General features: G+C 38.1%; 1 protein-coding gene across 1 annotated transcript in view; it reads right to left on the bottom strand.

The window, feature by feature from the left end:
• The window catches only part of Itga8 (integrin subunit alpha 8), a 169,335-nt gene that overhangs the window by 10,635 nt on the left and 131,567 nt on the right, over positions 1-27,133 (bottom strand). Inside the window, exons 26-28 of the mRNA XM_027928445.2 lie at positions 23,212-23,340; positions 16,758-16,871; positions 3,052-3,153 (exon numbers count right to left, since the gene is read on the bottom strand). Coding sequence (XP_027784246.2) covers positions 3,052-3,153; positions 16,758-16,871; positions 23,212-23,340 — 345 coding nt within the window. The remainder of the gene's footprint in view (positions 1-3,051; positions 3,154-16,757; positions 16,872-23,211; positions 23,341-27,133) is intronic.

Raw genomic sequence — 27,133 nt, 5'->3', positions numbered from 1 at the left:
GCAAGCCCAAGGCAAGGCAGAACATCATGGCAGAAGGGCATGGTAGAGGGAAATTACTCCACTCATGGCAGACAGGAAGAAGAGAGAGGCACAAAGGAACCATAGGAAGGATGGAAGCTTCCAGGGCACATTCCCAGTGACCCACCTTCTCCAATCACACCCCTCCTGCCCACAGTTACTGCCCAATTAGTCTATTCAAACTAGAGTGAACTGATTAGGGTACTGCTTTCATAATCTAATCACCTCACCTCTGAACATTCATGCATTAACACAGGAGCTTTTGGGGGACACCTCATAGTCAAACCATAACATTGGTAAACCAAAATAGTGTTCAGTAATAATGTTCAGTAATAAAGTATAGTAATCTTTATTCTGTTGTGCTATAATGATTCAGTGTTCTCTCATTCCCTTTGACTTATACAACCTTTGTCTCACCTGTGAACAGGACACATGTCACACTGCATGAAGGCATCATTTGTTATAAATGCAGATATTATGCAAATAGAAGATGAAAAATTGCTATTTTCTTCTATATGTAAAGCTTACATAGGCTCAAGAAATGGCTAAATTAGGACCATGTTGGAAAGATGTACAAACTAATTATACTGCACAAATGTCTGGGAAAATGAGAACAAATTATTTAGTCTCATTACAGTCTTTTCCCAGTGGCTGATTGGAACTCTGATGATTCTAAAACTACCCATTCCAATGGATTTTACTACCTTACAGCAATTCTCTTCTGCTGGTATTTTTTTTTTGAGACAACAACAAGATCTTTGAAAAGATGTTGATGCAAAAATTGTCTGTCAGCCCCAACCAGAGTTCTTCTCTCAACTCAATTCATGGAAAAACTATTTGCCTGTATTACACAGCTAATTCTATACTGGCAAAATCTCCAGTTTGATATTGGGAGACTTGAAAGCTCTTCCATTCTTAAATGTTTTTTCAATAACCTTTACCTAAATGGTGTGGTAAATCATCTGTATAAAATAATAAGTCTTTTATTTCTTTGCAATATGGTAACTGGAGACGGGTTGGGGGAAGCATGCATTTGATCATTTCATGGATCTTTTGAGATGAGTTGAGAACATCAGGCCATCACCTGTGGCCAGCACAGAAAGATGCAATTCTGTTGATGGAATCAACTGTAACATGTGTTTCTGTTATGGAACACGTGCTCAGAGAAAACAAAAGGGATTGGATTTATCTCCCTTCAAGCAATAAGCCTTTGAACCTCTTTGGATGAACATTCTATATTAAAAGCCCAAAGCCTCTGTTTTCTGGGGTTGAACATAAATCTAAGCTTTAGCAGATATCTCATGAGAAAAAGAGAGGTGATCTAAACAAAGAAAGATGTGGCCATGCTGGCTTCAAAATACTTTGTGCAAATCTTGATTATCATTAATGTGGGCTTACTGAGAAAGTAAGACATTGAGGAATGTTAGAAGCATTGATTGGGACTTGAGATTTACCTGTTCCAGGTAAAATATCAGAGCTTTATGTACATAATTTTAAAAATTGCCTTCATAATGCCAACATGTGGGTGATGTTAACAGCGTTAGGGAAGTTAAGTGACTTCCCGAAGTTTTCCTAATTGGAGCAAGGCAGAGCCAGGATCAAATCTGGATGACTCTATCTTGCAAGCCTTAGGCTTTCTTCTAGGTGATCTGAACTGCTTGTGCTTAAGTTCTTAACTCTGGCTCCACTACACAATTTGCACTTGTAAGGCTTTTAAAAATTCTTTTATTGGTGCATATTAATTACACACAACAGTGGGATTCATTGTGAAATATTCATACAAGCGTAGAACACAATTTGATCAATTTTACTTGTAAGGCTTTTAAAGCACAGCACCAGGACCCCACCTCAGGTCTACTTAGTCCAGATATGTGGGATGAAATCTTAGCCCATATATATTTATGCATTTTTAAAGCTGCATGAGTGATGATTTTGTTTCATTAATCCATTGGTCAAAGTTGGATCATTGACCAATGGATCAGTTTAATTTAAATTGTTAAAAGTAGACTAGGTGATAAAGATTAACTATTGTAATGAAGTAATAAATAAAGACCCAGCTAGAAAGAAATATCAATAGGACCAACTTATACACCATCTAACGTAGTGCTTCTCAAACTTGAGTGTTTTTATGGATCCACTGATGATTATGATAAAATGCAGATTGGGACTCAGCAGGTCTGGAGTGAGGCTAGTTCCTGTATTTCTAATCATCTCCCAGGTGATGCCAAGGCTCCAGCCTGCCAACCACACTTTGTATAACAAAGAGTTCAATCTGGGGGTTGTAAATATCCATGAAATAATCAAGAGATGAAAGCTGAAATCTTAATACTGTATTTCAGAGCAGTCTGTTTCTCAGAGGTTTCTGACATCTTCCCAACTTGAATGGCACAGTTTTGGTAATGGTGGTTGCTGGTTTCCTATCACCCACACCTTCATCCCTCTGTATAGCCCTTGCAACATTGCTGAGGATGTCAGAAGTTGTTCTGTGACAGATTTTGGGTGTCAGTGATGTTTAATAAACCCAATTAAAAAAAAGAAATTTCATTCATTATGTACTCTTGTTTTGTTTTGTTTTTTTCTTTCCAGGACATAATCATGGTTCTTTGCACAGAGAGGAATGACTTTTAAAGCCATGCAGCCGCCAGTCCATGACTAACTTGCCCTAAGGAAGGGTTTCTTCCCTCCCCAAGGGGACTCATCTTGCTGCCATTACAACTAAAGACTAAGTACAATTTCATTATGATGATCATTGCTATCTGAATTTCTCTGAAACAAAATGGATTGATTAATAAATAATGAATACTATTAGTAAGACACTGCAATTTTCTTTTAGGTAGAAATTTATATTGGAAGTTTAAAAACCAGATCAAAAGGCACTAGGAAATTTCCAGACTGAAATAAAAAATGGTGAAGTAAAAATGGGAAACTTTTCTCAGTTCAATGTAAACATGTAAACCAAGCACATCCTAGACAGTGATTAAAAATGACTTTAATGATGTTATTTGTGCCCATGTATTTTTGAAAGATACTCACTGCTATGCTTCCTTCTGGGAGTTTAGCTGGCTGATCTTTATAAGGCATCTTCTTTACTTCAAAGGACACCATGGATGCAAGAGCATAGGGATCATTTTTTCTCTGAAAGTAAACATATTTATTTAAGTGTATTTCCTATAAAGCATTTAAAAGTTCTGTTGGTAGCCACTTAATTGTTTTCAGTGACTCTTTTACTGTTTTTCCCCCTTCCTTCCATTCACTCATCCATCCATTCATATATCTATCCATCCATCCAAAAATCCATTCAAACATTCATCCATCCATTCATCCATACAAACACCCAATGGACCATTGGTGTTTACATATATACATGTATGTATATATGGCATATATATACAATTCATGCCCTTTCTATTTTTAAAGATAATTTATCTTATTAATTAAAGACTTATATATAAGATTAATATGAAGCAGAAAATCAGGGTCCTAAAAAATGCACAAGGATTAATATAGTTACTGCCAGTAAAGTATAAAGGGCAGACACGATGTGTTACAAAATTCTTGTTATCTGACAGAGGATAATATTGTGTACTTAGTTCATAAGAAATGTATTGCATGTCACTTTGTACTGAAGACCCAGAGCCAGGTTTCTCAGCTTCAATGCATGCCTTGCTACCAGATGCCCCAGTGTGAAAATCAAAAATGCTTCTAGTTATTCCCCAATGTCCCCCCAGGAGCAAAATTGCCACAGTTAAGAACCACTGACCTACAAGCATACAATGTTTCTGATAGACTGTTTCCAAAAGTTCTCTTTGTTTAATTGGTTCTTATATTAATTTTTATTTATTTTTAGTATTTAATACATGACAGTAGAGTGAATTTGACATCTTATACATACTTAAAATATAACTTATTTAATTAGGATCCCCTTCTTGTGGTTGTACATAATGTGGAGTTTCACTGGTGGTGTATTCATATATGAACACAGGAAAGTTATTTCCGATTAATTCCACTGTCTTTCCTATATCCCATCCCTGCCTTCCTTCCCTTTATTCGGCTTTGTCTAATCTGCTGTACTTCTGTTCTTCCCAGCCCTATCTCCCCTTATTGTGTGCTAACATCTGCACATCAGAGAGAACATTTGGCCTTTGGTTTTGGGGATTGGCTTATTTCACTTAGCATGATAGCCTCCAGATCCATCCATTTACTAGCAAAAGTTATACAGTCAAGACCTCTACAATGAAAACTACAGAACACTAGAGAAGGAAATTAAAGAAGACCTTAGAAGATGGAAATATCTCCCATGTTCTTGGATAAACAGAATTAATATGGTCGAAATGGCCGTACTACCAAAAGTACTATACAGATTCAATGTAATTCTTATTAAAATTCCAAAGATGTTCTTCATAGAAATAGAAAAAGCAGCCATTTTTTTTTCTTTTATCCATTCATCCACTGAAGGACATCTAGGTTGGCTCCACAGTTTAGCTATTGTGAATTGTGCTGCTATAAACATTGATATGGCTGTGTCCCTCTAGTATGCTGTTTTTAAGTCTTTTGGATATAGACCGAGGAGAGGGATAGCTGGGTCAAATGGTGGTTCCATTCCCATATTTCCAAGGAATCTCCATACTGCTTTCCATATTGGCTGCACCAATTTGCAGTCCCACCAGCAGTGTATGAGTGTACCTTTTTCCCCACATCCTCACCAAAATGTGGCATATATATACAATGGAATTTTACTCAGCAATAAAAAAGAACAAAATCATGGCATTTGCAGGTAAATGGATGGCATTGAAGAAGGTAATGCTAAGTGAAGTTAGCCAATCCCCCAAAAACAAATGTTGAATGTTTTCCCTGATATAAGGAGGCTGACTTATAGTAGGGAGGGGGAGCATGGGAGGAATAGATGAATTCTAGATAGGACAGAGGGGTGGGAAGGAAAGGGAGGGGCAGGGGGTTAGCAAGATGGTGGAAAGTGATAGACATTATCCATAGTACATGTATGAAGACACGAATTGGTATCAACATACTTTATATACAACCAGAGATATGAAAAATTGTGCTGTATATGTGTAATAAGCAACTCAATGAGACCCTGTCTCTGAATAAAATACAAAAACAGGGTTGGGGATGTGGCTCAGTGGTTGAGTGCCGGTGAGTTCAATCCCCGGTACCAAAAAAAAAAAAAAAATGAAGGAGAAATCACACTGCCAGACCTCAAATTATACTACAGAGCTAGAATAAAAATGGCAAGCTATGGGCTCCAAAATAGACATGAGGACTAATGGAACAGAATAGAAGACAGAGACAAATCCACATAAATACACTTATCTCATACAAGACAAAGGTGCTATTAACATACATTGGAGAAAATATAGCCTCTTCAACAAATGGTGCTGCGAAAACTGGAAATCCATAGATAGTAGAATGAAATTTAACTCTCACCCTGCACAAAATTCAACTCAAAGTGACTCAAGAACCCAGGCATTAGACCAGAGACCCTGCACCTACTAGAAGAAAATATAGGCCCAACTTTCTATCATGTCAATTTAGGAACTGAATTCCTCAGCAAGACTCCTAAAGCCCTAGAAATAACATCAAGAATCAATAAATGGGATGGTATCAAACTAAAAACCTTCTTCACAGCAAAGAAAACAGTCATGTTAACTGTTGATTAAAGTCAAAGGGAAAATATTTGGGAATAACTTAGGAAAGTTGCTTTGAGAACTTATGCTTCTGTGACTCTCCTCCACTTGAAACAGTGACTAAACCCAATGCTGTGCTAGAGCTGGCCTCATAATGGCTCTTGACAGCCAATTGCTAAAATTTCAAAAATTTTGGTGTCAGTTGTTAAACAAAGACATTATTAAACCTTCAATGTAGATGTAAGTCCATTGTATTTCTTGGAAGGTAATGAATATTCAAAACTCAATACCTAATCATTTTTATTACATTTTCCTATTATCTATGCTCCTAATGCCATTTATGACTAAATATCATATTTATAATAGTGTGCTACTGGGCATCTCTTCCCAGCTCTGTATTCACTGACATCATGTTGGTAGCCTGAAAACAGCCATGATGAAAGCATTTACACCATGGAAATCAACACAAGCTATACCTCAGAGCTTTTTTTCTCCCCTCCCAAAGAGCAGTTCAGTTTATTAAACACTTACTAGCACATCACTATCTAAGATTCAGTGCTGGGTCTCTGGAGGCCAATTCAATAATCTGGATTGTAATAATTTTGTTCATATATTTTTATGAAGCTTATTTTTTTCCTACAGCTGAATTCTCTTTCTCTTTGGTAAATCCTATTTTCTGCCTATGATAAGGACAAGTCAAAGGATACAAATTTTACATACTTAAAGTTACTATATATTTGGCTTTTTTTCTTTCTAGCTCTTCAGGGTAAATAGCTCCATTCATTTGGAAAAAATTCTTTTGAAAGTATCATTCTTCTGCTGTTCACTTCTCTGCTGATATTTCCATTTTAACTGAAAGTTGGTTTTTTATTTCTATCTTTGAGAATTTTAAAAAATAAAGTTTGGAAATCTTTGCTTATAAAATCTTCTGTGTACTTGGCAATTTCAATCTAATTCCTTACCATCTTCACTGATAGACCCAGGGGAAATTTTAGCCTGGGGATTCTGTGTATGTGAAGATTTTTGTTGAATACTCAAGTACATGTCTATGCTCCCAAACCCCAAACAAAGAAGCTTTTGTTCATTTCCAAGTTCACTTTAAAAAATTGGTAGAAAATCATATTCCTTCACTTGAGGTTGTATCTTTGGCAAACAAACTGTTCAAGACCTTCCATCTCTGCATCTATTCTAGATAAAATAGATTTCCTCTTACTTGATTTTCTGCATTTATGAAAGAATAAAATATGAAAGCTTTTTAGCACATAAATGATGAGGGTCAAACTCTAGAATGCAGAATGTGGACACTATATTTCTCTAAGAAATTTTCCTTTCCTCTTCCCTTCATCCCTCCCACTGTTGACCACAGTTGGTTTTCTCACATTTCCATTCATCCCCAATCTTTACTGTTGTTTCTGGTGGTTCATAAACCACTGGACCTTGTTGGGCTTCAGAAATGTCTGAGATCCATCTTAGAGATTCTGATTAATTAAGTCTGGGATGAGAACATATTTGAATAATTTTTGGAACTTTCACATTGTGGTTTAACTTTTTGATTTTTAAAAATTTTACCGTCGTGAGATGTATAATGATGTTTTTGGTCATCTACGGACCACGTATATGATGGTAGTCCCATAAGATTATATTGCCTAGTGGCATCATAGTGGCCTTCATTTAAGTATATTATGTTTACACAATGATGATATTGCCTCCTGAGACATCTCTCTGAGTGCATCTCTATTATCTTTTTCATAAAATAATGTTAAATGATGCCTAGGTTTACTTTTATCTCCAACTAGATGGTACAAATCTTCCATGGCACCTAGAACTCTGCACTAGGGCTTAATTGATATTGGTTGATGGACCACCTGAATAGAGGATGACTTAAGACATCTAATGATTTGGCTGTTTGATGATCCTATCCCATGTACCAGTCATTTGAGAGCACCTTATAAAAGGCTTAATGTTTTCAATTACTGAATTGGATGTGCAACTTTACCTTAACTGAATTAGGAAGTTTGGGAAGTCTTAAGAAAAGGTCGTGATATATATTGAGGGCTGCAGTTCACGATGAGGTCTTACCTTCATTATCTATTCACCCATGCAAACCAACACAACCTAGGGCCTGAGTCAGTTAGGAGGTAGGCAAAGAGTCTGTAAAGACTGAAACTCCTACATCAGCTTGTTCTTTGTTTTAAATTCTCCAAAAGCAAAATTTCTTCTATCCTTTATGGCAAATAAAAAGGCATTTAAAAAAAAATTCCCTGGAGTGCCAAGGAATGGGAAATGTGTGTTATTAGGCCATGATCAGCTGGGTTGATGTCAAAGATCTTAGTTCTGCATTAAAGGTCCAAGGTGTGGCCTGGGCGAGTATTTAACTTATGAGAAATAATTATGGGCAGTGTTACGATATTGATTCCCTGTTTAAAATTGAATGCTTTCAATTGTGCTCTTTACAAAACAAGTATAATATTCTCACATTAAAAGTAATCTCCTATCCAGCAATTACTCATGTAAGAGCAATCAGTGCCATATTAGAGTTGATTGAGGACTGACAAACCAGGTTGTTTACTATTCCTTGACAATATCTGGGGCCTTCTTTTTACCCCAGATAGCTATTAATCCCCAGAAAAATGCCTTCCTTCTCTGTCATACTGCATTATTTAAACTGCGGTTTGTAAGCCCACTAGCTGTCTCTATTATGTACTTTTGCATAATGGTTTGCTTACAATAATGGTACAAATAAAAATTATTGGCAACAAATGGAGAGGAGATGAGGCTTCTGAGTTGGTTAAGTACCTAAGCATGTCTGTCAAGGTCAAAACCTCTCCCTTTCCTGCCTTTGAACTGCTTAATTCCTTCTCCACAATTATTTTAAAAACACATTTCCATTTTATGAGCCCATGTTTAAATACTCAACATTTCCCAGGAGCTAAGCTTTGTGAGGAGACAAAACCTAAGAAATTGCTGGAGAAACTTTAAATTATAAAGGAAATTTCCATTTTAAGCAACAATCACAGGACAAGGGGTTCATTTAGGATTAACTAAAATAAAAACTTTTTTTCTGACCCATTTGTATGTTTACAAAGGGACAGAACAAATATAATGCATCAAGTTGCATTAACCATGAATTGTAGACTTTCTAGCCTGGATTAGGGAGGAAGAAAATATTTATCTCCTTTTGGATTTTATGATAAAACTATTAAAAATCCTCAATATACTATGTGTCTGTGTATAAATATACACACACACACACACATAAACATATACAAATAGAGAGTTTGCAGTAATGCATTCCTCTCTGGCATTAGGCTTCAAAGACTGAAATACTGAAATAAGCAGAAACTGTGAAAGTATAGAAATTTGGGCTACTGGTGTGGTTAGACACCTGGTGACTCATGCCAGTTTTTCCTGGTATCCCAGGAAGTGACCCTTTTCCCTGGAAAGACTTCAGAATGTTGATGCAGGTTATTTGGTTTGACTTCTTGTGCTAACAACTTACTGTTTAGCCAGTCCCTCCATTACCAGGGACTTCTTAAATAAGAAACACTGGGTCTTATTTAATAGGAAAATGAAGATGCAGTTTGTACTCCGCTGACCTCTGGAATAGAATGTCACACATAGAATGGAAACATGTAGACTGAAATACTTACTTGTCCCTCAATTGTAGGGTTGTAATGATAACTCTTTCATGGAAAAAGCATTCTCCCTCATTTCAGTATGATGTCATGCTCAAAGTAATAGGAGAAGTGCATAGTTACCTTTAGATTGCATGGGCTTGGGGTTCCCTAATCCACCTCTCTTCCAACCCTTAGATAAGAAGCAACAGCAAAAGGCAGAGTGATCCTAAGCAAATTGATGGAATACGAGTCGTAGAGTCATTCTTCTGGTTATTTGATTGAAAAGTTGTGTCTTTAGGAAAATGAGCAACCTAAGGAAGCCCGTATTATTTATGAAAAGTGGAATATGACTTGAATAGGCTAATTATAGTTTTCAAATTTATGTCATTTCAATACCTCTGAAATGACATAATTTTTGTTGTTCAGTCTTTGAAGAAACTAGTGTTAAAAAATGTATACCAAAGATAATTAAAACAATAAAAATCTAACATGACAATTTATCATTGGGACACTAATAATTTCATTCTCAAAATTATTATAGGGTGAAAATAGTTTTTTTAAAAAACTTATCTTTTTTTATGCTTTCTCTCTTTTATCTCATTTAAAGTTCTAAATTTTATGAAAGACCCTTCAAGAAACCATTTGACATTTTAACATAAAGTTTTGTGTTTAAACTTTCCTTTATAAGGCAAGGGAATGAACAGATTAACTGTTAAATAAATGACACAAAGATTTATATGTAACATTCTGAGATGTAGAATATTTTGCAAAGCTTCTTTGGAGTGCATGCTTGCTTCTGCATTTTTCAATTACAAAATAGCAAGCAACCTGCCTCTCATTTCCTTATAATGGGAAAAGATTTATGCTTTGCTTCAATGGTAGAACTGTATCAAACGAGGCAACAGGTTATTACTGGATGTCCAGGAGGGTTCTCAGTTTCTGTATCAGCAAAAGAAATAAAAGGGAGCACAATGCCTCATCTATTTGAATATGTCCTTTGGAGCATAGATGTGGGTTGTAGGAGATAATTTTCAAAACCTATTCCCCCGGTTGAGTCTAAATTAATTATGACAGCTGTGTGGGGAGGGTCTTGCATTGCTCAGACTACTGAAGCTACCTGACCTTTGGCTGAGGGCTGGAAACCATGCTGAGAGCACTTAATAGTGCTGATCATCAGCTTGGACAGGGAATAAGGAGAGAATAATGACCCTTTGGACTTGTTTCTGTCACTTGGAATCCTGGATTGTCTGCCTCATAGGATCAAAAGAATCAAATGAGGATGTGGCTCAGAGTGAAGAGGAAGCCTACTTTTTGACATTGTTAAACCCCTGCTAAGGTTTTCTCCTCAATTTGAGAACCTTATCATCTCAGCCAGAAGTGTTTCACTGGAGAGAAGTAAGAAAGTGAAATGATCACTTCTTTGCCTACAAGACAAGAAGTCCTTACTAAAGTCACTGAACCAGACCAGCTTGTGGTTTGGGTTCAGGACAAGGTGGAAATGATTTGGAAGAAAAGTCAAATGTCATAGCAAACATGACCCAAAGCTCCTCACTGAAGACCTTTCCAGCTGTGCAGAGAGGATCCCCTAGGATTATCCATGCATTCAGCTGTATTTTGTATCTCAAACTGAGCAGTCAAGGCACATTTCTAGAGAAGAACATTTCAAGCCACTTCTTGTTCATGTTTTCTGGCAACATGCTTTTAACTTTGCCAGAATATTGGCTGCTTTCAGGGTTATCAGCATTAGACCAAGAAGGATAATTTGTTATGATTTTTTTTCCTGGTTAGCTTGATTGGTTTCATTCTGAATGAATAGTCAATACGTTATGGCCCAGCCAACCCTAGAACTTGTCCACAGGTATTTCAACCATTGCAGTGCCAGGTATAGCTTCCCTGGGCAAGGTGCTACAGGGCTGCTGGGAGAGCCAAAGACAGAACATTCTTCCTGCCTTAGAGGAGCTCACATTCCTGGGTCAGCTATAAATTTGAGGAAGACTCCCTCCAAATTTAACTTTCAAAGAATGTAATCCCCCCAACTTTTTTTTTTTCATTGTATATAGCAGAATTTCAATGTTTTATTTGCTAAGCAGTTCTGAATCCAAAAGTTTACTTGTACAGTCCCTAATTACATCCAAGCTTTGAAGTAAAGCCAACACATTTTGTTCCTCAGTCTGAAAATCACATCATTTTGCTGTCCTTGCTGGCTAGTGGGGAGAGCGGGAGGTGGTTGTGTTTACTCAAACCTGGAATGCTGCACTTAGTAAAAAGTGGATTTTTGACAAAGGTTTTTGCCTTTCGAGGCAGCAGATGATACCATCATGAAACAAAAGGGGGCCTCATTCTTACCTTATCAGGGGATATAATAAAAGTCAGGAAGCTAGTATTCAACACAGTCCAAATCTTCATTCATAGATATGATAATTGACTATATGAAATAATCTTATAAGTTTGAAGGGAAACATACTTCCCTAAAGTTCTAAAACAGTGCATCCCAGTGGAACTCTCTTCAAGGACAGATATGCTTTTGCACAGTCTTGTAGAGGAGTTAAGAGGAGAGACCCCTGAACACTTGAAGTGTGATTAGTGACACTGAGGAAGTGAATATTTAATTTTATTGAAATTAAAATACTTTAGATAGTCACATGTAGCTATTACCATTATATTGGGCAATGTAATTCAAGAATTGTATTTGTACTGGATTCTGAAATGGTATGTTATGAAATTTATTGTATTATTAAAAAAGCTAAAAAGCTTTAATACATAGTATTTATAAAATATCTATACAGTTGTTACAGTGCAGTAGTCTAACAGAAGAGTTAGTTTAGCAACCTGTAGCATTGCTATTATGATGTAAAATCTACAGCATGTAGTTTTCACATAGAAATCTCTAGCAGTTTAGCAAGGTAACATACATAGGACAAAAACTCAAAGATTCCTCCTCTTACTAGTTACGTGACCTAGAGAAGTCCACTTAACCTCCACGTCTCAGCTTGCTTATCTGTAAAATGCAGCTAATAATAATAATAATAATCATAATCATAATAACAACAACAACATGTATCCCACAGGATTTCTGTGAGAAGTTATAATCCACACACAAGCATTTACTATCCTGGCGCCCAGTTGTGTGGTGATTACTCAATAGAAGCCTTGCTATTTACAGACATATCTCTTTGGAAAGGTTGGCTGGCTGCTCTTCAAGTTTAGAGAACCATTTAGGTATAGTCTGTTCTGAGTCAACCTAAGTGTAAACATAATACAAAAGAGGCTATTAATAAAGCATGCCGAGTTATTGCTGACTTAAGCTAAGCAGAATAAACATTATAAATAACTTATTAGGAGAGGTTCCATGTGAGCTGCCCATACATCAGTAAAGTTTTAGGAATAAAAGGAGCCTTTAGCCCAATCCCTTCATCTCAAATGGGGAAAAAAAGCCCCATGAAAGTTCACAGAGCTAATCAGGAATAGCACCAGGCTCTTGCGTCCTGACCCAGTATCTACCAAAGATAGCAAAAACAGAGGAAATCAAGGTCAGGGCTCCTAGAACTTGTTCTAATGTGTGCATGTAGTTTTTACCACTTTGCTTATGGGTAGTTTTCACAGAGGAAGGTGTGTATATAAAATTCAGCTGGGTGTGGTGCCACATGCCTGTAATCCCAGTGACTAGGAGACTGAGGCAGGAATGAGCACATGTTCAAAGCCAGCCTCAGCAACTTAGTGAAGCCCCCATGCCACTTAACAAGACTCTGTGTCAAAATAAAATATAAAAAGGGCTGGGGATGTGTTAAGCACCCTGGGTTGAATTCCTAGTACCAAAAACATAAATAAAAATAAATAAAATTCAAAAACATACTTTGCCAGTGTTTACCAAAAATACAAGAGTCACCATAACTTTATTCTGATTAGAAAATCTTCCCAAGATTAGTGAAGAAGTACCTGAGACTATATTTTTAAAAGTATGTAATGAACTGAAAGAAAACAGTTATACCCCAAATGCCTTAAACCCAACTAATCTCTTCCCCCTGTACTATTAAGGTTAGTGACATTTTAAACAGTGTATTGTCTGTGTGTGACGGCACACACCTATAATCCCAGCTTCTCCAGAGGCTGAGGCAGGAGAAGAAGTTCGAGGCCAGCCTGGGCAACTAAGGGAGATCTTGTCTCAAAATAAAATTTAAAAAGAGTTGGGGATATAGCTCAGTGGTAAATAGTTTGCCTAGCAAGCCAGAGACCCTGGGTTCAATTCTCAGTACTGGGAAAAAAAAGCACACTTACTATATTAATTAATTAAAATATTGTGGCAAAATGGAGTAGCAAAGTTTCAGGAGGGATGTTGGATTGATGACTAGAGTGGGTTGAATAATGTCTCCCCTAAAGTCATGGCCATCCAGAATTTCATAACATGACCTTATGGGGGTCATTACAGATGTAGTTAAGGAAAGGTTAGAGATGAGCATTTAGTAATTAGGATGGGCTCTAATCCAATGAATGTCCTCAGAAGAGACAGAAAGGAGATGACACAAAGACATGGAGCAGGAAGTGATATGAAGACGGGGCAGATACTGGTGTGATGTGTCTGTGGGCCACCAGATGCCAATATGGCTGGCAGCCAGCAAGGGCCAGGAGGGGGCCTGGCATGGTTTCTCCCTCACTGTGTGCAGAAGGAACCGGTTCTGTGCACACCTTAGTTTTACACTTCTGATTGAGAGGGTCAATGTCTGTAGCTTGAAGATAATCAGCTTGTGGTTGTTACATCAACTTTTAGGGCACTGACATATTGGTTATGATAGTATCATTTATTTCTAGTTTCATTTGATTAGAGAAAGAACAGGATTTATGATTTATGCTTTAAGTTTCACCTTAAAAAAAGTAGGAAGGTAAAGAGTTGGTTAATGTAATTGGGGTAGCCAGTCTCCAAGGAGGCCCCAGTGATTCCTGCCTCCTGGTGTTTCACACCTGTATGTGGGTCCCTCCCATACTGAACAGGGGTGATAAGCATGAACTTTAGGATATTGGAGAAATGCCAGAATGTGACTTCCAAGGCTAGGTCACAAGAGACATGCAAGATTTGCTCTCTCCGGGCTTGCTTGGGGGAAGCTAACCACTGTGTTAGGAGGGCATTCAATCAGCACCATCTGAACAGGTCCACGGAGCAAGGACCTGGCTCTCCTAACATCAATCACTAGCTTTTTATGCATGTCCTTGAACCATCTTGTGGATGGTCCTCCAGCCCCAGTCAATCTTTCAGATTGATTTCAGCCCTCACTGACATTTCAATTGTATCATTCAGTGAAGAGACACCAAGCCAGAAGCACCCAGCTAAGCTGTGGCCAGATTCCTAACTTTCAGGGTGAAAGGATGAATACTTATTATTTTAAGTTGCCAAGTTGGGGGAATTTTTTTTTTATGCAACAATAGGTAACTAATACAGTCAGAACTATAAAATTGTAAAAGAGCTCTTAGTTTCCTCTTCCCTTGAACTATTGTAGTAGATTCCAAACTGTCTCAGTCCTTCTGGTATTTTCCTTTGAATGAAAGTTGTTCAATTGAATACTGGGCAAAGACAATCATCATTTACAACATATAGTGATAGGGAAAATCCAAGATGAACATGCACGTACCTTTTTTAGTGAAACATCATCAGTACTTTGAAACATTCTCTATGTTCTTCCCTGAATGGCCCCTACTCAGGAGATATTTACTACTCTAGTGAATTTTGTGTTTTCATTCACTTATTTTCTCTTAGATTTACCAATGAACTGTTTAGTTTTGCTTATTACTGTACTTGACAGAACAACATTATGCTCCTGAGATCCTGCACCCACCCTCCCTATAGAGGCAGCCCCCTTTCCCACTCTATCCTGAGACCTTGTTTCACTGGCTTCGGGGCACTTATTTCTGTCTAAAACAGGCTTATGCATGCTTTTGTCACTTCCAACTCCTTTGCTGAGGGGACAGTTCTGTGAAGGTTGGTGCTACATCTACTTTGCTCACTGATATTTCCCTGTGAGGCAGTGCCTGGCACACAGTAGGTGCTCCATAAATATTTGTTGAGTGAACATATAAATAATGGTTTGGCCAAAAAAAAAAAAAAAAGAGAGAGATTAGTGGTTCACACAGGGGGATGATTTTGTCCCCAGGAAATTGTTGATGTCCGGAGACACATTGGGTTGTCACAAGTGGGTGACAACCTCCTTGTGACATGAACTGTAGGATAGTGGGGAAATGCCAGAATGTGAGGCAGTGCTGTGGAGTCTCCTGTAATGAATGGATGACTCCAACAAAGCAGGATGATCCAGTGCAACATGTTAATAGAGATGAAACCCTTGCCTTCGATAAAAGATGATGATGATGATGATGATGATGATGATGATAATGATGATAATAAAGGTGTCCGAATGACCTTTAAAAAGTAACTAATTTTCTTCCTGTTTGTTTTGGGGACAAAATTAAAAGAATTGTGAGATGAGAGACATGGTAGAAATCATGAAAATATAGAGAAATAAAATTCTATGTTTATAGGTGGGCTCAAAAGAATTTTCAGTGGCACAATGAACCAGGTGAGTTTGTAAGTACTTAAAAAACTGAGCAAGAATGCACAGATTTGGTTGGAGTTGTAATTTAGTGTTTTAAAGAAGAACCCTGCCTCATCAATAAGGTCTTAAAATACGGTAGTTAATTACTTAGTTGAATTTCATTTTATTACTGTAAAAGAGATTTTTAAACTTTTAAAATGCAGACAATCAATGGACTTATCCAGGGCAGTAGAGAAACCCACAGTAAAGATAAGGCAAAGCACAGAACAATCTATAAATTCCACAAACCAGGATTTCTGCTGAGATGCTTTTATGGTTGGAGCCTGTGCTGGAGGATCACATGATCTGAGGAACTTTCTGGAACACTCTCCTTTTTCCCATTTAAATTGATTTTCTCTTTTTTATTTTTCTGGACACATGGCTTGGCTTGTGTTTCCATACTCGCCATCCTTTCATTAGCGAATATTTATGGGAGACCTACTGTGTACCTGGCACTGGGCAGATAGGGGTGAGCCAAGTGAAAATACTTGCTTGACTCTACATTACTACTGAAGGTCTTAGGGCCTCAGGGTGGCTAAATCATCTTTACCTGCAGGGAAAGATGACCTCAACTCCTCCACAGAAATTTCCTTCAAATGTTTTTAGTGAAGCAATTAAAATTTTCAAATTTAAACATGTTAAACATCTAAATTAAAAATTTTGCAAATGATAAAAACTTAAAAATTAAGGTGAGAATATTAAGAACTGGGAATGTAGGTCAACGGTAGAAGCTTCCTCACATGTGGGAGGCCCTGGGTTTAATCCCTAGTACAGCAATAAAAAAAATTAAAATTAGAAAATCTAAAAATATTTAAATTAAAAAGTTATTTTGAAAAGACTTCCCACTGAACTTTTGAGAAGAGGTTCTAGTGAATGGTATGTAGATGTATCTGTGATATTATTACCTGGAGGAACGTGTGGGCCCACAGTCGAGATCTGACCTTGAGAACTGCACTCTCTCCTCCTTCTAGTCGTCCCACTACACAGGAGATTTGCAAACACTCGATATTTGTACAATTCTGCAACAAAACAAAACAAGACAAAAAACCCAACATCAGGGACAGCACATTAAAAGACAGGGGCAGTTTTATTATTTAGATATGAGGTGTCCCCCAAAAACTCACATGTGAGACAATGCAAGAAGGTTTGGAGAGGAGGTGATTGGGTTTTAGCATTAACCTAATCAGTGAATTAATCCCTGATGGGATTGTCTGAGTGGTAACTGGAGGCAGGTGGGGTGTGGCTAGAGGAAGTGGTTCAGTGGGCGTGTGGCTATGGGGTATATATTTTGTATCTGGAGAGTGGAGTCTCTCTCTGCTTCTGATCACCATGTGAGCTACTTTCCTCTGTCATACTCTTCCACCACAATGTTCTGCCTCACCTGAAGAATGGAGCCAGACTTCTATGGACTAAGACTTCTGAAACCGTGAGCCCTCAAATAAACTTTCCCTCCTCTACAATTGTGCCGACTGGGTCTTTTAGTCATAACAGTGAAAAAGCTGACTAAAACAGGCATCTTTAAATGCTGGTAGAGAATCAACATTAAAATCTGCTTATTTCCATTTTATTTCTTCAGAAGTCATTGCCTTATCTGCAAATGTAATTTAAGGAAAGAACAGAGGTATTGAAACAACCAAGGACAATCATTACCATTAGTGGTAATGATGCATGGATGTTAGTGGTAAGAGAGAGAAATGGACATGAATAAAATGCAAGTTCTGTTCTAAGTACTCATCTTCTGGAAATAGTCAATGAGTTGTTCTATTTCATTTACTCAGAACCTGGGAAGATGTTTCTTATAGAGATTCTTTCCACTAGTTGCTATATTGAGCAAGTGTGGAGAAGGCTACAGAGGAAGCTCCCAAGTCCATAATCTTGGAGACTCAAAATTATTGACCTACTGATAAGCATTTGTTTCATAACATGATTCTTTCTGCCCAAAAGACTTCCTAGTTGTGGAGCAGGCCCTTCTGTGAATTCTATTCATCAGGCTGTTTTTAACCAGTTCCTTAGGTTTCCCAACTTATAATGGGTCACTCTGAATATATGAGATGCATGATCCTAGAAAGTGTTCATTATGATGACATTTTACCTATCAGACCAATAATATTTTATCAATCATATTTCTGATTGAATTCCAGTATGGAAATTAATGAATGTCCATTTTCTATATGCAAATGTACAGAATGATACTTCTTTTTAAAAAAATTTATTTATTTATTGCATTCCTTATTACACATACAGAGCACTATTTTTCGTATCTCTGTACATACAGTATGTTCACACCAACTTATGCCATTAAACATGCACTGTTTTTTTTTTTTTTTTGGCATTACAGAGTATTTTCTCACTGCTTTGAATTTATCTTAGGGGTTATCCTTATTCATTTTTCATGTCTCAAACACTGTACTACAGGTGCCCAATACAAATAAGTCTATTGAACATTATGTGAAGTACTTGATCGAAGCATTTCACTTTAATGAAATTGATAAATAACATAATAACCTGAAGAACATATTACCATAAGAATATTTTTAGGAACAAAGAATTCTAAGAATACTAAGCAATCAGTAACATATATCAGAATAAATTTTGGTAAGGTCAGATTTGTACATGATGCTTCCAAATATAGGTAACTGGACTATCCTTGTACCATTAGATTTGGAGCCTGAGGTGCTGATGATGGAAGCAAGAGATCCCAAAGCTCTGCAGTTCCTGGGTCTCATGGGGACTCTTCCATTTGTTTATGCTCCACAATTAAGATGCTACTCACTGCTAATCCCACCCTCAGGAGGCAAGACGGAAGCCAGTTGGTAGCTGTTGTGACCTCCCTGGAGATTTTGATCCTGGTTATCTAGCTCTGTTGGAGGACTTTGGAGAAGCTGATGTGTGGAATGGCCCTTGAAGAGTGAGAGTTACCTGGAATAATGGGGTGACTGGCACAAGGTTCTCCTGAACAATGGAAGGGCATGCTCAGGAAAGGGGAGGGCAGGGTACATAGGGGTGAGATGGATAGATGGAAATAAGATAAGAACAATACTGCTTATGCTAAGGAGCTTAGAGTTCATTCAGAAGGTACTGGAGAACTGGTGTCAAGTTTTTAAATCAAGGGCCATGATCAGGTTTGTGTTTAGAGAGATAGGTGGTATTTGAGAAAAAAAAATAGAGTTGAAGGCAGGAGGATAATTAAGCAGCTTGTAGCAAGAGCCCAAATGAGAAATGCTAAGGCCCTGAACAGAGGCATTGAGAATAAAGACAGAAAGGTGAATTTTAGAGAAATTTAGGAAGTAGAATAGACATTTGGAGTTTGCAATGAAGGAGAGAGAGTAGTGGGGGGAGCTCTTTGTATCGGAACAGGGTGGAAGGGTACTGGTAGGATCCATACTGGTGTTACAAAAATTGAGACTGCTAGAGAAGAGGCACATTTAGGGTGGTCTTGGAGACAAGAGTTTTGAATAGGTTGGGACTGGGATGGCTATTAGACATCTAGGCAAACCTTTCAAGTCTTGACTGCAAGAAGGGAGGGCTAAGATGGCAGACTGCATTTAGGCAGGATTGGAGATATGGTTATGCCAGAAATTTCCCTGAAAAAGCAAAATCAATGGGAGGAAAGCAGAGGTCCAGAAGATGGACATCTGAGGTACAAGGGCATTTAAGGATGGGAAAAGGAGAAGTCCCTTTAATTATTCTAAGACAGGGCTAGCCAGAACGTAGGACAAAACCCATGAGAGAATTTTTTGGAGGGAAGCCAAGGGATGTAATAGTTCCAGAAGGTGGCCAATAGTATAAAATGCTCAAGAGAAACTAAGAAAGATAAGGTTTCTGTAATCAGAGAAGTGAAAGGGAAGACAGAAAAGTTTGGAGAGGATTAGAAGGAGGTGATAATAACAAAAGCAGCAGGAGAACAAGATGAGAAAGGCAAATATAGTCTTAGGTGGAGGAGAATTAGATTTCAGTGTGATAGATACAAAAAATGTTATGCAAATTGGAAATTATGATCCCAACACAGGATGTTGGCATTTTGCACTTTTAAATTCCTAATCAGAAATGTGATTCAGTAAGTTGTTTTTAACCAAACAAAAACAGTGGGAGGTCTTATTTAGCTTTTGATTTTAGAATAAACTCTGCATAATCACTCTCCAGAGTTGTTTTGACTTGAGGACATAGGGAGGTGTATGATTTGCAAGTTTTGATCCTATAAGGGAAAATGTGAATAAAAGATGAATTAAAATCAGATAAGGAAAAGAAAGATTGCCTTGGCAATCATCCATGAGCAAGTAAGCTTCTATGATATTCAGAAGTTAAAATTTATGTCAAAATATTTAATAAGAAACAATAGAAGGAAAAATATTTGACTCTACAACACAAAGGCACACAATTTTCAGAAGAATTTTAAGTTATTGATCTCCTTTGCCTCAGTGTACTCATGAGACATACACAGAAGTGGAAATTTGAAAAACAAAAACAATCTGAATCTTTATTTTTCACATGGTTAGTTCTATGTGGGTTTGAACATTGGTTTTTCCAAAGGGCTTTTCCCATTTGTAGTGTACATATTAGAATTCTGCAGATGTCAATCATTGTTTTCTGTTTCATTATTCACCCTGGAAGCTTTTCCTTAATGACAATATACAGAGCTGTATGAATTTATGGGACGGGTATGTATATAGTATACGGTTATAAAATTTATAGGTACTTGAATCATAATCTGCCAATTAGAGCTTTTTGCTATGTAATTTCAGGCACTTATATTTTTAACAAACACTCCTTGCTTGACCTCAGTTAATTGCCCTGTTTGCTTGTACTTTTCTGTCCACTTCCATGTTTGAACTTTTAATGTCAAGATAAAATAAATGAATGCCAGAGTGTTTGAAACATACGTTTAAAACATCATTTTGACCATTTGAAGCATATATGTGGCACTGGATATGTTTACATTGTTTTGCAACCATCACTACTGCCCATCTCCAGAACTTTCTTATCATTCCAAATTAAAATTAAGGCTCTGGAAACCACTCCCTGCTTTTTTAAATCAATGAACTAGAGAGTTGGAATTTGAGTCTGTTCACCCTAACACCCTCTCTTTGATGGCTGTTTACTAACACTAATAAATTGTTATGGATGTTCTGGGTAACATGTTCAATTCTCAGGACTATGAATAATCCTTTGCAGCATTATCCTACTTTATTGAACTGAAATAAATGATTAGGATTACCAGGGTTTAAAGAAATATTTGTCTCTGCTTTTTAAAAAACAATAATAAACTAATTCCAAGTTAGTATAGGAGGGTGGGAACAGAAAGGAAGTCTATTTAGGACTTCTCCAGTTTCCCACCTACCATCCAATCCTCTTTGTCTTCCTCAAGGCTCACATGCTTCTCGGCACGTGGCTGGCTCAGACAGGGTCCCTGAATGAACTGATCTGGACTCAGAACTCAAGGAAAAGCGGAGCCTGCAGATAGGGGGTTTTCATTCGATATCTTTCCCAAATCTGGCCTTTATTGGAACTTCTCTGCCTCTGCCCTCCTCAACGTGTACTAGCATGTAGTTGATTCTTCTAATTTAGCCAAGAATGATGCTATATGTATCCAGTGCATCCTCTGTTTTAGTTGAGGAGTCCAATAACCTTCACTCCTACCATTATTCTAAGCTTTATCTCCTGAAATTCCTTGCTAACTTTCAATTTTTCAATTCTGTGAATTCAACTGAATATTACCCCTCTTCCAGTCATACAAATGCTAAAATCAGGGATTCAATTCCTCAAACATAGATTTATTCCCTTCAGCTATTTTGAATTATTACAGTTTCATAACTGGCTCAAATAATTATATTCCCCAAAGCAGCTGTTCATTGTCATAACAGTCATTTTATTTCAGATTCAGTAGGTAGAGGGGCTAGTGAATTGAGTCTCCATCATCACTATCTTTTTAACTGCTTGCAACATATTTAGTTAGAATTGAATTGAGGGTTCAGATGGAATGTCACACCAAGAGCATTTTGGAGGTGACTCTAAAAGCTATTAGTAGTGGCCATGATAACTTCATCCACTGTGTCATTCATACATTTGCTCAACAAATGAGCCAGGCACTGAGCTACACCCTGAAGAAAAAATACTAAGGAAACTAAACATATTCTTATCCTCATGGGTTTTCAACAGAGCAAACAGGTAGGGAGAGAAGATTACCCAAGGGCTAGAGCCCAGTGGTACCTGGATGAGCCCAGGAGTGAATCCAACATGGACCAGAAGTGTGGATCTGGGTGTTTCATGGCTCGTGACCAGCAAGGAAGGTGACTCTGGCCACTGTAGAAATAACTACAGAGTCCTCTTTGGCTCAAATGCTGCCTTCTCTTCCTTATTCTTTTCTTGCCCTTGAGACCCCCTGCCAAGTGTCTCTCCCTTTTGCTAACCTCTTTGGATTGACTGTTCTTGGCTTTGGGTAGTTATGGCTCTTGACCGAGTGCCACCACAAGATAATGCATCTTTGATTGAGCTTCTGTACTGAAGCTGTGGGGCAAGAAGCACCTACTCAATCCCTGCACCATCCAAGTGCTGGGACACTGTTCTAGGCCTGTCCCTATCCCAATCCTCTAGGTGTGTCTGCCCAGGATGATGAATTTTGGGGTGATTACATGTGCAAGGCTGGAAGATGTGCTTGTATGGTCTTACTCTTTATGGAACTGATGTGTGGAACAGGGCTAAATTGCTCCTTGATGCTCATTTTTAGCCTTTGCCACATGGTCAGGGAAGCAGTGGATGTTCAGGTAAGGAGATAAAGTTCTAAAAACAACATTCGGATGAGTATGAGAACTACATCAAAAATACTGACTCATGAATGCTTTGTAAAGTTTTGCAAAGTCCAGCCTAGGCTCAACCTAGAGCAACTACGGACCCTAACACTATGACGCTACAGGGATTATGACCCAGGAAATCTGAACACACCCGTCCCTACTCTTCTGGATGGGCAGAGGACTCTGAGATTCAGGACAGGTAGGTTCTCAGGGCCCAGTGATGAACAGCCCTCCTCCAAGCTCACTTCAGACTCTCTGTGGATAGGTTAACAACTGAACCTTCATGTTCTTAAAATGGATTAAAGGTCACATTTGATGTTTTCATCCTCATTTCTCTAAAGTAGCCTCCGAGACAGGTTTAGAAGAACAAAAAGGTTATATCACAAATGCTCCTTAATCCTCTCAGAAAAGTCACTTTCATTTCTTACAATATGTACTGCCAAAATATGTCAGGCATATCTGAGCATCAGAGGAGACTGCAAATAAGACTTGAAGTTAAAACCCTCTATATCTGGGATTTCTGACGGGTCCAATCATTCTCTTCAGATCTATGCACACAGTGACGACTCACCAGTATTTTTGTGGGACTCTGTCTGTGGAGCTGGACACCAGGCACATCCCGCTTCTTGACAAGATGAGGAATGGTAGAGTTTCGCAGAAAGGCGCTGAGCTCAGGGGTGTCCTCTGGGGAGGCTGCAGGCTGCAAACAGAAAGTGGAAGAGATCATACACAATTGCATTAACAGTTGTTACCTTTCATTAGCCTTGAACTCTAGGCAGTTTTTCGCTCCCAAGTGAATCTGATTCATAGGAGAGTTCAGACATGTGATTTACCAGCAAGATGTTCAACAGCAAAATGACCTGCACTGACAAGGAATGAGCCTTTCCACTCTCCAGTTACAGGAATTCATGAAGCATGGGGGAAACGCATTCTTGGGAAGTTTGTCTTGTAAGGATAAGATTTTAAGCAGAAGCAATTTCCCCAGAAGGCTAGAAAATGTGTAGCTGATTTTCAGACATGAGTTACTTTCCTCTCATTATATTTGGAGCTGGCAAAACTCAGGGTGGAAAGATGGCTTTTGAGGTAGCAGAAAAGTGGGAAAATAACCCAATGTGGTCAAGGGCCTCATGTTTGCATGACTGCACCCCACATTCCAGTGCTTGGGAGAGGTGTCCCTCAGGAGAGAACCATGTCCTAGTGAAAATGACTTTTGCAAAGCATGCCCCATGCACACGATGCTGTAGTGGAGCTTGTTTTCAGCCCTGAATTTATTTTGAAAGTGTTCTAGAACTGGTGATTTTATCTCACGCTTCATGCTGGGTACATCCAATGGCTGGAAAAAAAATATTTTGAGAGTTCCAATACATCACACATAATATCCTATTCGCATTCTTTATTTGAGATGCACTGACTATACAAACCTCATTTTCTGCCCCTCCTACCCCCACTTCCATCTTGAGAATTTTGTCTTCTTTAACCTGGTTTTCCTTCAGGTTATGGAAGGGAAGCAATACTAATATACTTAGCTCTATGGAATGAAAAAAGAAATTTCTACATTGCAGATGTAGGATACACCACATAAGGTAAGTCATAAGGATCTGGAGAAATCTACTGAATAGACAGAAAGAGTCGAGTCCACACTCCCTAGCATGACATGTACAAGTCTCTACCCACTGATCACTGCCTTTGCCTGCCTTCTTCAGCTTCATCTCTCACTGAGAGCTGCCCACATCCAGCACTCCAGTATACAGAACTGTGCTGCATCCTGAGCTGCACCTGGCTAATGCCTGACCTGTTTCATGTTGCACATGCTTGCTCTGGTGCCCATCAGTGTCTATCAAACCAAACCACAATTTCTGCTAACTGCTCTAAGTTGCCCAGTGAGAACATGTATGTGAGAAGCACAGTCATATTCAACCTCCCAGGAAGAACACACAGGCTGAGAAAGAAGATTCAGCCAGGAAAATTCAGATGGGGAAATCAGATGTAAGAGGTAGTCCAGGAAAGTGTGGTTTTATAGAAGCCCAAGGAAAAGAAAATTGCAAAAATAAACAACTAAGGATGCCAAGAGATCCTGAGAGGTAGTAAAGAAGGGTGAGGAAAAAATCTGTTGATTAAGAAATCATAGATGGCTGGGTGCAGTGGTACACCCCTGTAATCCCAGTGATTCGGGAGACTGAGGCAGGAGGATTGCAAATTCAAAGCCTCAGCAACCCTGCAAGGCCCTGAGCAACTTGGAAAGACTCTGTCTCAAAATAAAAAAATAAAAAGGGCTGGGGATTCGGCTCAGTGGTAAATTGCCCTGGGGTTAAATCCCCAGTACAACCCCTGCCCCCCCTCCAAAAGAAATCATGGATGCCCTTTGAATGATGGTACAGGCAAAAATCAAACTGCAGTAGCTAAAGAGTGAATGGAAAAATAATTATTTGAAAAAGTATAAGTTTAAATCTTTCTATTACTCTCATTAAAATAATTTCTAATGGCTCTGAGTTGAGATGAACCTTGTCCTCCAAATAAAGCAGCAAAACAAAACATTAATTTTCCTAGCAACACTATGTATAACAGAGGAAAAAGGGCAATCTAAACCTTATGGACAAATGTAAGTAATTGATTAAATGAATTAGGATACATGTATACAAGACTAGATATTTTTAAAAAGCAATATAGAGCTATATTTTAATTTAGAAAGATACATGTATTAGGGGGAAAGTCACGTTACACTATAGCATTATGTAATCAAGCTGTACTTCTTAATAGAAAAAGTGATGCATACCTATTCTGTGTATCTATAAATAGAAAAAGGCTGGAAGAGTAGTCATCAAAGTATGACCAGTGGTAGAGACTTGATGATAGATATCAGGGAAGTTTTGCCAATTTCCATTTCAGATATAACAATGACATTGGGAACTTTAAAAGAGTATCCTTGTCTATTGGCAATAGACAGTGCAACCCATATAGGAATGAAAAATGAAAATATAAAACATAAGTTAATAGAACACATAAGAGTCAATGGGTGGGAACACCACTAGAGGTATAAAATTTCTTTCATATATTGCCTGATATATTCTTATGATGGATATTTCGTTTTTTTTAATATGGAAATTTTTTAAAATTCCAATTAAATGAGAAATAACGAAGTAGGGATAGCAAGTTCAGTTTAGCTGTAAATAGAAGAAAAAGAGACCCATTCCTGGAGGAGGGCACAGGGCAGTGTTATTTGGCTTACTGTTTGTTTTACAGTTGCAGGAAATTTTAGTAAGTTTACAGGATCCAAGGAAGGAACCAATAGAAAGGGGAAGGTAGGTCATACAGGAAAACGGAGACATTTGATGTGGCAAAATTAGACGAGGAGCTGGAGGAACAGTTGTCCTTCCCCTGAAGGTGATGAAGAGGAGTCGTGAATGGATGAGACATGATTAGAAGGTGGGTGGGGCTGGGTGGGCTGGCATGGGGCCAGGGGTTATGATGGGGCAATAGATCATTTTAAGATCACCTGGTATTAAATGTGAGAGACAGTGGACAGGAAGAGTTGGGAAGGTCTGGAGTAGCCATTGAGGAGAATGAAAAGGACAGATTATCAGAAGAGAAGAATTTCCCATGAGCTTGGCTGTCCCATGAGCAGTTCCTGCCATTAATCCAAAAAGTTGAACTAGGAAAGGAAATTGAGAATTGGGGAAATCCTTAATTAGTATGATAGTTTCTATCATATACCCTATGTATGTATTGTTTTCCCTTTTAGAGCCACCATGTGTTATTTTTATAGGTTGCTGACAATTAACTTTGTAGCTACCAAACTACAGAGAAGAGGTATTGGAATGAACTAGGGAAAGATTCTTTATTCCTATGTGACAGCCCATGATTGTATTAGAAGCATCAGTATTCACCTCAATCAGTATTAGCTACCAACAATAGCCCAACAGCAAGAAATTCCTGCAAGGTTTCATCAGGTGCAATTTGTGTAGAAATAAGGAACATATTCTACTTGGGTATAGTGTCATTCACAAATATTTGTAACAGTCCCTCAATAAAACACTGGGCTTATTCTGAGCTAGAGAATAAGTCCTTTGCAAGACAGGGGTCAGTGGAACACAGTTCTTTCTTTTTGTAACACTTGGATTTTACAAGTGGCGGAATACCACACTTAAAACACTGTGGTCCAAAGGTCTTCAAGTGGCTTGGAAACTAGTTTTCTCAAATGGCATTCCAGAAATTATTTCAAAGAACAAAACAAGACAAAAAGTAAGGAAGAAGTTATCCAAGAAATGTAAACAATAAAGTCCATTTTCAAGAGGAACATTTGGAGCCATGAACCCACAGCCCATGTTTTTCCTGAATCTGAACTCGCTGGAAGTGAAGAGTCCAGCTTCCTAGCACCCTGTTAGGCAGACATTAAATGCTATGAGGAGCGGCTGGTAAACACTTCAGTGGCTGCCTCAGAACAAATGACAATGGCTTTGTTCTGCAATGAGGAAATAATTCTTAGTAAATATGTT

Source organism: Marmota flaviventris, chromosome 12 (assembly GCF_047511675.1).
Source record: "Marmota flaviventris isolate mMarFla1 chromosome 12, mMarFla1.hap1, whole genome shotgun sequence".
NCBI classification, from domain to species: domain Eukaryota; kingdom Metazoa; phylum Chordata; class Mammalia; order Rodentia; family Sciuridae; genus Marmota; species Marmota flaviventris.
The sequence above is the reverse complement of the archived record's forward strand: the minus strand, read 5'-3'. Positions and strand labels throughout refer to the sequence as shown.